This window comes from Ruditapes philippinarum, unplaced genomic scaffold, assembly GCF_026571515.1.
Source record: "Ruditapes philippinarum isolate M1 unplaced genomic scaffold, ASM2657151v2 ctg2763_1_1_1_1, whole genome shotgun sequence".
In the NCBI taxonomy this organism is placed as follows: Eukaryota; Metazoa; Mollusca; class Bivalvia; order Venerida; family Veneridae; genus Ruditapes; species Ruditapes philippinarum.
Window position 1 is genome coordinate 60356 of NW_026865109.1, and position 14134 is coordinate 74489.

Here is a 14134-nt window from a genome sequence, read left to right on the forward strand (position 1 = left end):
AAACAAACCCCAATATTGTTTAAAAATCAAGAATCATTATTACTCTGCATGCTTTCATCAACTTGTCAAGTAGTTTGAAATATTGTAGCGTTTTTTTTAAATAAGAAAAGAGATTTGGGTGATTTTGTTCAGAATTTTCTGCTGTTTTAATTAATTTTGTAACGCTAATTTTCCAGTTATAATATGAACTTTCATTTTAATCTTCTTATTTCAAATAGGACGACATTGCAATGGGATCTTCGGTGTCTTGCACTGGAAATACAAACTTTATCAAAACAGAATTAGAAAAGAAAGAAAGGTCTGAAAGAAAAACTGAAGAATGTACAGAAAAAGATGAATCCTCTTCTCACTGTCTAAAGATTGATCCTATTGAAGCTCCTCCTTCCAAAGGTATTGTATCCACTCTTCCTGGTGACCATTTTGAAGCTCCGCCTACAAATGATATTCTAACTCCTCCTCCTGCACCTTTTATTACAAAGTTAACATTGAATAAACAGAAAGATATTGTTGGTGACAAAGATAATGGAACCGACAAAAGTACAGACATTGAAGAGGCTGGAATTAGAGAGCAGAAAATTGACAATGAATCGATGACAAACGAAGTGACAAACGAAGAACAAGAATGGATGACAGACGAAGAACTAAAAGAATTAGATAACCTCAGAAATACCGCAGAAAAAGTACTGGCACTTCAGATTCAACAACAAAGAGCATTTGTTACAGAGATCTATAATGCTCCTAATATATTTTTCAATAGTTACTATGCTTTGAAAAAAGCAGATCGAATAACTTTACACAAATTTAGGAAAGAAATAGCAAAATTAATGATGGAAACTAAATATATCAATTTGAGCTGTGAAATTGTAATGAATACATATAGGAACGGGTGGCGTAATGAAGACGGAAATGAAGATGAAAGTATGACTGTGCCTTTAACAGTTAGCCTCCTGACGTTGCACAACTTCAGTGATTGTAGTGATGAATATGCAATTGGCCTTGCAAAAGCGCCTGGACTTCTTGATACACTCAAACGAATATTAGGAGATTCACTGCCAAAATATCTTGTAAAGGAAGGAGAAGGACCAAAACTGACTGTAAGTTAACTTAAAAAAATGTTTGTTAATAGTTGTTTCTTTCACAAAACTGTTTTAATAGATCTGTTTGAATTTAGCAAAATTAATACCAGTTGCTAAATCTTTGCAACAAATTGCATTGTTAGCTGATAATTTGTTCAAAGGGTTTGCCAGAAGTTCATAAGTACATGTATAATCGACAGAAAAACAACATAGAAATGAATAATGGTATTTTTAAATTTATAAATCCGTGTATTAAGACAGATAAATATAGAATTTAAGTGTAATTTCAATATTTTGTTTGTCATACTAGTAGTATGCAGCATATACATGGTTTAACTTGAGGTAGAAGAGTTTTTTTCAGGAAAGCGAGGAACGTTTGATGTCAGGTTCTCTAGGAGTAATTTGGAATATGTCAAGGAGAGAATCCAACATGTCCTCGCTGCGTGCTGCTGACATGATCTCGTGTATGATACCTTATCTCAAGTCACCAAACAAACAGTATGCATTAACTGCATTGGCCAGTTTGGCAGGTTTGTGATCAAATTGTGGTTTTATTAACAATAACCAAACGTAAGTTTTAGTTGACTTGACCACAGACGCTTGGGGGTCAGATCCTGCCCCCAACGTGATACGCCCCTGTAAACACTCTACCAAAACTATTTTAATATTTAAACACGAATGGGACATCTATTACAACGATAAAAATGGTTTTCAAACAATTTTTACATAATTATATGAAAAAAAATACCGTATACCATCAAGTCTCAATAAAGTAAAGATTGCAGACTCCAAAATGTAAACACGATAACCCTTGTATAATAAAACCTTTATAAATCATTATTAAATGAACCTTACCGTGACTTTTCCGGTGTAAATCAATAGAAAATAGAATTATCTCCTAGATGCAATCAGAATAAACATTTATACATCTCATTGTAATATGAAAATATTTAAATTGTACATAATATAGAATAAAAAAAACTTGGGAAACAACACACTGTGCATCTTGGTAATAGTTTTATTACAAATAAATGTCTTTTAAACGAGCATTTGCAGACAGCTAATACGCGGGACATGAGGATATAATGCTCGAGTAGATATCTAGTCGAAAGCATGTACACCGTTTGGATACCGGCTTGACAAGCGCTCCACGCAGAGCCGGGATCAGGTCTCGTATTGGTTGGACAGAACGCAAAATTTACTTTCGGTTTTAATTAAATGTTGATTTTCATATTACAATGAGATGTATAAATGTTTATTCTGATTGCATCTAGGAGATAATTCTATTTTCTATTGATTTACACCGGAAAAGTCACGGTAAGGTTCATTTAATAATGATTTATAAAGGTTTTATTATACAAGGGTTATCGTGTTTACATTTTGGAGTCTACAATCTTTACTTTATTGGGACTTGATGGTATACGGTATTTTTTCATATATGTAAAAATTATTTGAAAACAATTTTTATCGTTGTAATAGATGTCCCATTCGTGTTTAAATATTAAAATAGTTTTGGTAGAGTGTTTACAGGGGCGTATCACGTTGGGGGACAGGATCTGACCCCCAAGCGTCTGTGGACTTGACTATCTTCCATTTTGGCCTGGCCCTATACAAGATGCATATGCTTCTCTTTATCTTATTCAACTCACTCGTTTCCTTTGTGATGGTAGTTTGTCCATAGTCTGCTGTCCCTTGTAATCCACAGCATCTCTCCCACGATAAAATTGTCAATTTAGATATGATCTTGACCCTTAAATGCCTGACAGATAAGACCAAGTCATTGAACCTTGCTAAAATTGCCATTTGTTTCTTATTCATAGACTGATTTAAAAAGCATTTGGAAGTAACCCACTCCTATGATTAAAGCGAAGCAATTTAAGTATGACTACTTTGACTTCTAAATCACTTTGATCTTTAACGAAAAATTATTGTATTTTCATATGCATGACACTGCTGTTTGTGGTTTACAAAATTATTGTATTTTCAATTCTGAAAACAAATATGAGAGAGAATATAGTTGTATATTTCTTTAGACATATACATATATTTTATGCTCTAATCTTACATTTGAAAGTACTGATAATTGCTATAATAATGTTCCTTGTTAATTGTCGAAAAAATAAACCCATTGTATTTTGAGTACACGCAAAGAAGATATGTTATGTGTTGAACGCTACTCACTATAGGACACCACAGTATGAATGCATAGCTATGGAACGCCTGAACTGTCTTATGTGTATTAAAATGACTAATATACCTTGATAAATAACGATAGTATCAAGAAACATATCCTTTTAATAACTGAACGATATTTGCACCGAGCAACTCATCGACTTGACTGAAAAGATATAGTTAGCACACAAGATAATGAAAGTACCATTGAACAGTTGCATTTCACTTAATAACGAATTTTTGTGTACGTTTTATATCTCTTGATTTCCTTTTTTGTTCTTTTTACTGATTTTTATAAATGTTTGATAAGCAGAATATGAATTACATAAAAATGTAAAGGTGAAAATATCACTTTACAACCTTTCATAAAATATGTAGTGCATTCAATTGGCCTGATGTACGATTTTTTGAGAACGCTTTTTTACCGACACAAATAGCATACTTGTATATTCAACATAATTGTTACTTTTATATTTTCACATATTTTTTAAATAAAACAGATTCATGTTATTGTTTCTTCTTCTTTCAGTTATGCTTAAACCAAACAATATCTATTCAATCAGTACCTTGCAATTATTTATTATGCAGCCGTGTTTCGAAACTTCAGAAAACTTATAATTTTGAAACCCAAACTTGCTCTTGGGTACTTATATTAGCATGTTTATACGATTTAATTGCCTAAATGCGACAATTGTCATTATTTAGTATCAAATAAAATGGTAACCATGATCAATAACCCAGCCATATGATCTAGTATTGAGACAAATCAGTAGCCTTATTATTGTAAAACTGTTTATTCATTTGACCATTGTTTTAATGTAATATCTTATTCAATTACACAAAATTTTGGCAATTTCAATCCGCCCATTTTACAAGATACTAATGAACTTAATCGTACCGGCAATGCCAACCGTATCACCAAATGACGTCATCCAAAGGCGACAACTTAAGTCCAATCTCAAATGAACAGGTCGATGTCAGTCAGTCCTAACATATGACAGTCCAAGCGTTCCATACGTAGTGTTATTAAAATAAACAAAAACACAGTTCAGTATGATTGAAATACATATATCTTTACAAGTAATACGGAAAGCAGCTTAACATAAATTATAGTTCTTCATATTCATATAAGATATAATCAGTAGGCTGTAACTAACCAGCAATGAATGTAGATTTGGTTGCTCAAGGAAACAAAATCTTATTCCGTTCCAGGAACAATCCGAACTAAGCAATGAGTGTAAAATTTCCTGTTCACAAAAACAACCGTTTGCCACTTGTTTTAGATGAAGGTGATTAAGTTTGGTAATGTTCTGCCAGTTTTTGTTTCATTTGGGAATTTCAGATATATATATTTATACCTTATAGCTATAATCAAAGAAGAAGAATGTGATATCATCAAAAGTAACAAGGAGATTGTAATGCATTTGTTGGACTGTATCAGGAAGGGGATGAAAGATAAGATGCGAATATGTGAAGGATGGTCCTGTCAAGAATGTGTTTTCAGTAAGTTCTTTTTATGCAAGGTAAAGTTTTGAAAACAATCGACAAATTCTAGCTATTTTAATGCGTATCTGGAGTGACGGTATTCCGATTGTACGAGAACTTTTAAATAATGAAAACAGAGGACAAAGACCTTGTAAAATATCCGGTCTATTTAGAACACTTGATGAAGTTGCGATCCGGGTATCTAAGATTTTATGTTTTGTTGGACTGTATCAGTAAGGGGATGAAGTTGTGAATGACGGTCCTGTCAAGAATAAGTTTCAAGTAAGTTTATTTTTTATTGCGAGGTAAAATTCGAGTTAACAATCGACACATTATCTCGATTTTGTGTTGCGGTATTCGGTTTTGTTACGACTTTTAAATAATGAAAGCATTGAAGAATCCGAAACATTGTAAAATATCCAGTTTATTTAGGATTCCGCAAAAAGTGGATATCCGGTTGTTTAAGATTTTATTGTAATTTTACTTCATGACAAAGTTAGCAAATAAAGGCATTTTTCCAAATAATAATATTTTTAAAATTGTTATGATAGTATATTTTAATTAAACATGTACATTAAGACTTAAATTTTACTTTCATTTTGCGGCCCATAGAAGCTTAAAGTGGATATCCGGTTGTTTAAGATTTTACAGTAATTTATATCACGAAAAGGTTAGGAAATAAAGGCATTTTTCCAAATGACACTATTCTTAAAATTGTTATGATAGTATATTTCAATTAAACATTTACATTAAGACTTAAATTTTGCTTTCATTTTACGGTCCAAAAAAGCTTAACAATAACTGTGTATGCGTGCTTGAGAGTAGCTTTTTTGTACTAGATTCACTGAACAAAATAACAAAATAGCCGTTTAAGTCATTTTTCGGCATTCAAAATTTATAAGTTTTATTAATAGGCTTGTTAGACTTTTATTGGGCTAAAATAACCAAACCAGTTATGTTTTTTATTCTACAAGAATAATTATTAGAACAGAACTGTAGCATGTTTAAGGTAGACACCCCCTAAAGGGCACTATAAGGCACTGTAAAATTAACAACATAGGACAGTTATATGCCTTACCAAATGACACCTGTTTGTGAAATTTAATAACATAAGAAATACCATATGGTTTATTAGTTATGGACGTTTTTCTGAACTAAATTTTGCTATAAGAAGGGCCTCTTTTTAGAAATGAGGACATTCTAAAAAATCTACAATATCGTCATTATGAAAAAGGTTTCAGTAATTCAAGTAATAAATCACACGAGCAAAATGACTGTTTCTACACAAATTGTTTTTAATATTTATAAAAATGTTACCCTACTCCACCTACTTTAAACACTTACTTGACAATTTCCCTTTTTAAAAATCCTTATTCAAAATTGTCCCTAAAATTTACCACTAAAAGGGGCTGTTTTCAAAGTTAAATTAAATTTTCTTTAAAGTGTATTGGTTAATCTTGCAAAATCTAAAATACTTGAACTGTGTAGATTTAATTTTATTAGACTTAGCAAATATCTGGTACCAAAAAGAAATAAAATGTTGCCTCTTTTGGGGTTTTAACTTTTGTACCTCCAAGTTTCCTTGCAATTGACAGTAATTATCGCCTATTGATTACTCTTCAAAGCTGAGATAATGCATTAGGAATATAATGCCACAAATAGTAGTATCTGAAGATTTATTGTATTTATTGTATTGTTTTATTAAAACACTCTTTGAAGGGTAAAAGGGGAATAATCTATATTCTAGGCAGGGGTCATTACATATTTTGACTTAACATAAAACAAATACATGTTCTGCACATATTAACACTTGTAATGGGTGCAATAACTTTTCCTAACCAGTTGTCAAGTTACTGGCAAGAAATGATACTAATATAAAGACCTTGGTAGAACTTGGAGCCCTGGAATTACTTGTTGAGATGGCAAGAATTGGCGATGAAGATGAACAGTATGGTAAGTTTTTATAGGTAAAAATGGTTAATGTTTTTGTTATCACTTGTTTTCTGTGTAAAACAGTCTCTCGAAATCTCAAAGTCGCTTGGAACCTGGAATTAATCAAGGTAACGAAATGTCGAGATAACATATTTAAGACATAATGAAGGTTTGGCTCACACCGAAACTGAACATTACTTTGTATAGCCATTAGTTTCTCTTTGCAAATTCACTTGCTTGGAAATGTCCTGTAAAACAAAAATTTCACACATTTATGGCTTTATCTTGATTTACATGTATTATGGTGTGATAAAATGAATCTTACATTTACTGTCATTTCACAAATCTATATTTTTTTTTACTGTATATTGTATAAAGCTCATCTCAGTTGACTTTTCTAATCCTGTTAAGTGTGTCACAAGGTGATACACTGTTACGGGTGGGAAAAAGAAAAACCAGATGTGTCACAACCCAGCCTTGGAATACCATTCCACTGCTCTATTGACTAAGTTACCGACTTCTTACAGGTTTCCACCTTAATTCTGGAAAGATACTTAACATAAGCTTTTGCCACAATTTGATATAATATGTGGATTAAACAAGTCAGTTCAGTTCAGTTTGCATTGGCTGTAAAAAGTCAAAAGAAATCAATTGTTTACTTTTCTGTTGCTTTTGTTAATTCAGCACAAGATACTTAGCTCTATAGCTTTCTAAAAAAAATTAAAACTCATTTTAAGGTTCAAACTTTCATTGTTTAGAGGGTAGCGAATAGGAGAAGTTTTTGATTTAAGCCCTTGGACATAGATTCATCACACTCACTCTCCGTGTCTCTTTATTCTTGTCTCTAGCAAAACTTTCACCACTTGCCACTCTCCGCTGTCGGTTTGAGCCACGCCATTCGGATTACTCATGTGAAAATGCTATCCAGCTAACAGACCATCGGTGGTTTTATTCAAGTGCCCGGTTTTGCTTGAAATAATGTTGAGAGGGGAACCTGAGATCTTCTTGCAGAAGTAAAGCTGGAAAGTCGCTATAAGACTTATACTGTGTTCATGCGACGTTAAACCCAACCAAAAAATGCCATACCTTTAATAATGCCACTGATAATGAATTTTACAAGTTTATTCATAGCATAAATATGTTGTTATTATTTGAAATATGAATTATTATTATAGAGAGTGTTTCTGCGCTATGGGCGCTGTGTTTTGACGAAGATAACCAGTCACTCATTACCGGAAAACCGGAACTTGAGGTCGTTGATTTACTCGTAGATTTGAAATCATCGAAAAATAAGAAAATTAAGAACGTATGCAATGGTGCACTGTGGACACTTAGAGATGTATTGAAGAAAACAGTTGTTGAAAAATACAAAAAAATAGGTGAGTACATGTTTGTATGTTTTTCACTTAATATATGTACTAACGCTGGCAAGTAGATAGTAAAATCTATGCTAAGAGGGCTATTTAATTGCCGATATGAAAGGAATATTTAAATAAAGGTTATTCAGGGGTTTTAGGCTATCCATGTTGCTGAAACCCCCTTTCTCTGTTGAATTCATGAACAAAATTATCTTTAAGGCAAATTTAGTCTTAATAATGGTAACATGTCATTTTGTTAAAATTTGATAAAATGCAACAGTTTTAAAAATGACCGAACAGCTTAGTCATATTGAGCTTACTTTGGGTTGTGGACAATCGTAAAGAAATAGCGATATAGTATATTGTATCGAAGTCAACAGACCACTTATTTTGCATTTTTGCTATCTATATAAAAATAATTTCATATTACATGCTATTAGCATATGAAATGTTATTGATCAACACTTACAACATAGTACATGTTTGCACTTTCTACAGAAATGAAGAAGATATTTTATGAGACTTAAAGTGTCTTTAACATAGCATTTTCTTTAACATTTATAAAAACCAAACAAACATCTATTTATTTGAGGGTGTTAAGTATTCTTATGTTCTCCTTCATAAAAGTATAAACTCAAGATATCACAATATATATGCTGAAAAATTAAGTCTGTAAAGTTCTCAAATTTGGTTACAATATAACATGGAATTTGCAATTATTTATATGCTATTAATCATCATGTACATTTAAATATGGACAAAATATCATTGTCAGGATATTTTCATTCATCCTCTTTTCATTCTTAGTCAAATATAGCTTGTATACATTGAACATATATTTTGATAATTCCAAAGTGAAATTATCAAACTGTATTTTACACTTCGATTTATACAAACATCAGAAAAGTTCTAAGTAAAAAGGGCAGTTAATACTAAAGAGTGTAGTGCTTTAACTAACAAGTACAAAATGGTGTACTTTCATATTGCTTTCATATTGTTATGATCTTATCTGGAGAGAGAAAAAGCAGAACTAATTTCTGTTTTACTTAAGGCTTAAGAAAATTATGTACATTAAAATCAAACATTCTTAACAAAAAGAACGAAATGTAACAATCCCTACAGAAATACATTTCTTGAGAGGTTTAAAAAATGACTGTCTACTGCTATTCTATCAATATGATTTTATCTAGATTAGAGAGACTATTGCCACTTAAAGTTTTGCATCCTTATGTTCTTTACCTGCTTCAGTTGAAAGTTTTCCACCAGTATCAGCCAGATCAGCATGCATATAATTAGATTTAGTCCGAACAAGTTGTTTTCTGTTGGCTTATTAGATAATTACATATGGACAGAGCCAAACACACTGGACAAGTCCTTTTAAGAAAATCAGCAGGTTAAGGGTTAACAATTATGTAAGAAGACCTTGCATACAATGGGCACAATCTTTGTTTTCTCTTATGTCTGAGAACTCTATTGCTGATCTTGCACGCTTTTATAAATGAGTATGTAAATATTCGCTTATATTTAAGATATTTATGTTATTAAACTAAAGATTAAAAGACCGCCGCTTTACTTTTAAATACATACATTATAGACTGTATCAACAAGCCCGCCTCGTGACAACAGTGGGGAAACAAATACTCGGCTGCTGTGTAAATACTTCAGTTAAATATGGAAAATGCTGGAATACAAATTTTGACATCTTTAATTACGTATACTGATAAGCCCGAGTATCAGATAACATTACAAAATCTCCAAGCTGAAATTATACTTTTATTATTTTCATTAAGGTAATAAGTACTGTAAATGCACCCTAAATCATCTTATGTTTTTTAAATATCAAGTGTAATAAACCAAACTCAAATAATTGAATAAAGGAAAAAAGCAAAAGAAGAACAAATTAGTTTTCTATTTTAAAAATTGTGGATTAAAATTATAAAAGAGAAAAAGTCTCATGATAAAGGCTTTAATTTTAAAACTGAAGGTGGCCTTTTGATACAAATATTAATCAAGCATCTGCTTGTAAAACTTTAAATACATTACAGGAAAATCACAGCTAAGGAGAGTATATAACAAACAAATACAAATGTTGCTGCAATGCAGCAATTGAGAAGCTCCGCGCAAAAAAATGTGCTCATTACAGATACCTTACCAAATTATTCCTACGCATATTCAGATTAAGTACTATTGTTGTTTTTTTCCGAATGTTTTGTAAACCTTTTTTTTGCATAATTATACTTATCTTATGCACTGTCCATAATTAAAAAGAGGGGGAAAATATTTAATATAAAAATGCTTTCACTGATGCTTACCTGTTAAGGAAAGTAATTCCATTGAATACAAACAAGACTTACAAGACTTGTAAATGTTATATGACATGACTGTTCTGTCACTACTGTAGTCAATAACAGAAGATAGATGATAGAAATATCAAAGTATGTTATAATTGTAACAAATATACAAATAGTAACAAAAGGGACTTATATTATAATATATTAATATTACATGCATATTTTTCATGTCAAATTAAAAAAAGGTTTCTTTCAATACTGAAAGTAGAACACACTTTGGAATGAAAAAATAGGATGAATTTCAAAAAGACCAAATTCAGGATTTTTTTTGTTTGTTATACACGCGTTACATGGTGATACAGTATTTATCAATATAATAGAAGACTGTTACCTGAATTTTAGGTAGGTATGAGGAAATTCACTAATATCATATTCGTGCGAGACAAAGATATGAAAGTTATTTGATAGTGGTAATGTATATAAAAAATACTATTATTAATTAATTTATTGGGAGATCAATAAATATTTTTTGTTGAATTGCTTTAAAACCATTCATAAAAAAACATTACACTTATGTTCAAGTTGCAGATCAAAGTTTCTGTTGTTGTCATGATATCTATCTATAGCCTATGCTTAAGGTGATTCCGCTTTGTCAGCCATGTTTGTTTTCACTAAAGTCTGTCCAAAGTGAAAGTAGGCCAATATTCATATAACAACAAAGCTCTTATTGTAAAATAATGAACCATTTGCAAGTACACTTCCAGGTTTACATTTAAAGGACAATTATCAACAAAAATAAAAATGATGACAATAAGAATATTTACCTTGAATGTGCTACATTTCTGAAGACCAAAAACATTTTGTTGCAAAGTTTTATGCACATTTCATGAATGGCAAAATTCTTTTTAAAGTATGTTTTAGTGCCAACAAAAGCTATTTTTTGCAGCAAATACCAAAAATCTTTCAAAACTTAACTCCAAATAAAACAGTATTTCATGTCCTTCTAAGCACATGGCCTCCATTATTTTTTGTAAAAAAGTAGTGCAAGAAAACAATCATCATTTATAGCCTTATGAACTACAATTAAAATGAAAACACCATCTAACTTTAAAATCTAACCTTTTTATGTGTAACAGTGAAGTGTGTCTGTTTGTCATGTACACAGGAAATAGGTAAATGATGTTTATTTTCATGGTACTACTTTTTTACACATGTCATGGAGGCCATGTTTTTTCAAGGTCAGATAAACTACTTTCCTAAGATTTATGTTTTTTAAAGTTTTTTTTGTATTTTCTGTAAACAATAGCATTTGTTGGCACTAAAATAGACTTTAAACTGGATTCTGCCATTCATGAAATGCGCATAAAACTTTGCAACAGAATGTTTTTGGTCTTTAGAAATGTAGCCCATTCAAGGTTAATTTCTTATTGTTATCATTTGTATTTTTGTTTAAAATAGTCTTTAAAACATAAAATTGGAAGTGTACTTGCAAATGGCTCATCATATAACAATGTGAGCTTTGTTGTTATGTGAATTTTGGCCTACTTTCACTTTGCACAGACTTTGTGAACACAAACATGTCCACTTTATTGACGATCCATCCGCTCGTAGGGCTGCTAAATGCAGCTTTCGCTGTCGAGTACGGCACATACCCCCGAATATACCACAAGTCATACAAATAACTTCTTTTCTTTTTCACAAAGTGTTATGCTGTACCAATGACGACAATGAAATGTAACCTTATATACTAAAGTTTAATTATTTCAAAACAACCAATATATTAACATGTTATTATTAAACATTTCATTTCATAAATATAAATTAAAAATAATTATCAAAAGCAAAATTGTTAAAATCTTGTGCCTGAAATCTTCTTTATAATGACAAATTCAATCACAAATAGTATACTTGATATGCTGTGTGTAAATGTATTTCAAAATGTAACACATTATGATTTCATGTACTACTAAAAAGGGAAATAACAAATCAGAACATTTATAGCTATTTTTAGCTTTCGAATTTATGTAACAGCAGAACTGTATTTCGGTTCTCATTCATTAATATGACATGCTGCGAATCACCGACGGGGAAACCATTATAGAAATCGAAAGAAGTTCTAGAATGCGGATTTACTTTTAGCTGTAAATCGAAAGGATTTATTGCTCAAATCCGGGCACCTGGACAAAAAAAAAATTGTAAACATAAAAAGCTCCACGCCTGTGGGCGCGGAGCAATCAACAAAACTTTGATAAATGTGTCTGTTAAATCGGAATGAGTACATCTGTTGTTCAATTGAGTCTCGAAATGTAATTTATCCATTCTCTAGGCTTGACCATTATGATGACACATTTTTGGAGACTTCCCTTTAGATAAAGTTGTCCTGGAAAGCACTGAATTTTTTTTTGCAAGTTGCTGAGAGTCGCCTGTCGGGTGTGTAATCTATTATTAGGGAAGGATTTACATAAATTTAAGTTCTAGTGATTTTACTTACGTTATAGACAAAGATCATAAAATGATCGTATTTGATTCTAATAAATAAATAAATAAAATTTTAGACAAAAATGTTAAGCTATTATATAGTGGATATTGACAGAATTTGTTGACTCCTTTTTATATTATAGTTTATCTAATATAAAGATGTTTTCATTACATCACCAGCTGACATTCAAGTACCCTGATGTTTATAAAATGTACTTTAATTGTTTTATCAATTTACAATGTTTAAGTGCAAAAATTAATTCACCATTTGCATGTTTCAGAGGGAATTGATGCATTGAAAATTAGAATAAATAAATTGTCAATAAAGTTAACATAAAATTGAATTTAATAAAATTAGCAATGACAAATCTTTCAGATGTTATATAATATAAATTCTCCCTCTTCAATGATTTTGGACCTGCAACTTATTTATATTTACAAGTTTATACTGAGCAGTGTGCGTGAGACCCGTTGCTAAAGACAACTGCTTGGCAATGTCTTGTCCTGCTCGTAATGATGTTTCTCATTATCCTTACAGGAATGGCTACCAATTCTTGCACCAACATGAACTCAAGCTCCTTGATTATTCTGTGTTGCACCTATTGAGTAAATATCTACTGATTATTCCACATTTGCTCAAATGTATAAAGGTTGGGTGAATGAGCTGGCAGTCAATGCGTTCAATATTTTCCCTTTGCATGCAGTCATGGACCAGTCAGACCCACGAGGACGCCTATAATCATATTAAAATGAAATGTTGGCCACTGTCTGGCATACATCTTCATCAATGATCCAATGCCCATTCAATGTATCTCTTTATAGTATAATGATGTAAGTTTGACGAGGCTGATACCTCTTCACACCATAACTGAGTCATTCCCATAGCAGTGATGCTCAGCAATATTTACAGCTCAAAAAATATTTCCAAACATTTTATCCAAACTCACACTCCCTTATCAGTAGAGTCTTTGCACAATATGGACTCATCAGAAAAGAGAAGATTTCTCAATGTCTTGTCCACTTGCTCCCATGCTTTCCTGAAATTCCTATAAAGGTAGGTTACTCATGGTTGAAGAAGGATGAAGGATGCGCGCTTTCATTGACCACATGGAAAGGCCTATCCCATTCAAACATCTTACATAAGGTTGGGTTCATCTCAAAATTTTGCTGAATGAATCTATGCAAAATGAAAACTTAAACTTTTCATTCTATAGTAAAAAACGTTTTGTGCTAAGCAAACCTTAGTAGTTTAAAATACAAATGTAGATGCAATGCAGCAATTGAGAAGCTTCGGGTAAAGATACGCCCATTACAGATACCTTAATCTATTCAGATTAAGTAC

At 31.5% G+C, this 14134-nt stretch overlaps 1 protein-coding gene across 1 annotated transcript in view; it reads left to right on the plus strand.

The window, feature by feature from the left end:
- Nucleotides 1–230: 230 nt before the first annotated feature.
- Nucleotides 231–14134, plus strand: part of LOC132727835 (uncharacterized) — a gene marked incomplete at its 3' end in the record, with an annotated part of 28576 nt that continues 14672 nt past the window's right edge. Inside the window, exons 1-5 of the mRNA XM_060713421.1 lie at nucleotides 231–1094; nucleotides 1438–1606; nucleotides 4614–4751; nucleotides 6576–6686; nucleotides 7841–8044. Of these exons, the coding sequence (XP_060569404.1) occupies nucleotides 231–1094; nucleotides 1438–1606; nucleotides 4614–4751; nucleotides 6576–6686; nucleotides 7841–8044 (1486 nt within the window). The remainder of the gene's footprint in view (nucleotides 1095–1437; nucleotides 1607–4613; nucleotides 4752–6575; nucleotides 6687–7840; nucleotides 8045–14134) is intronic.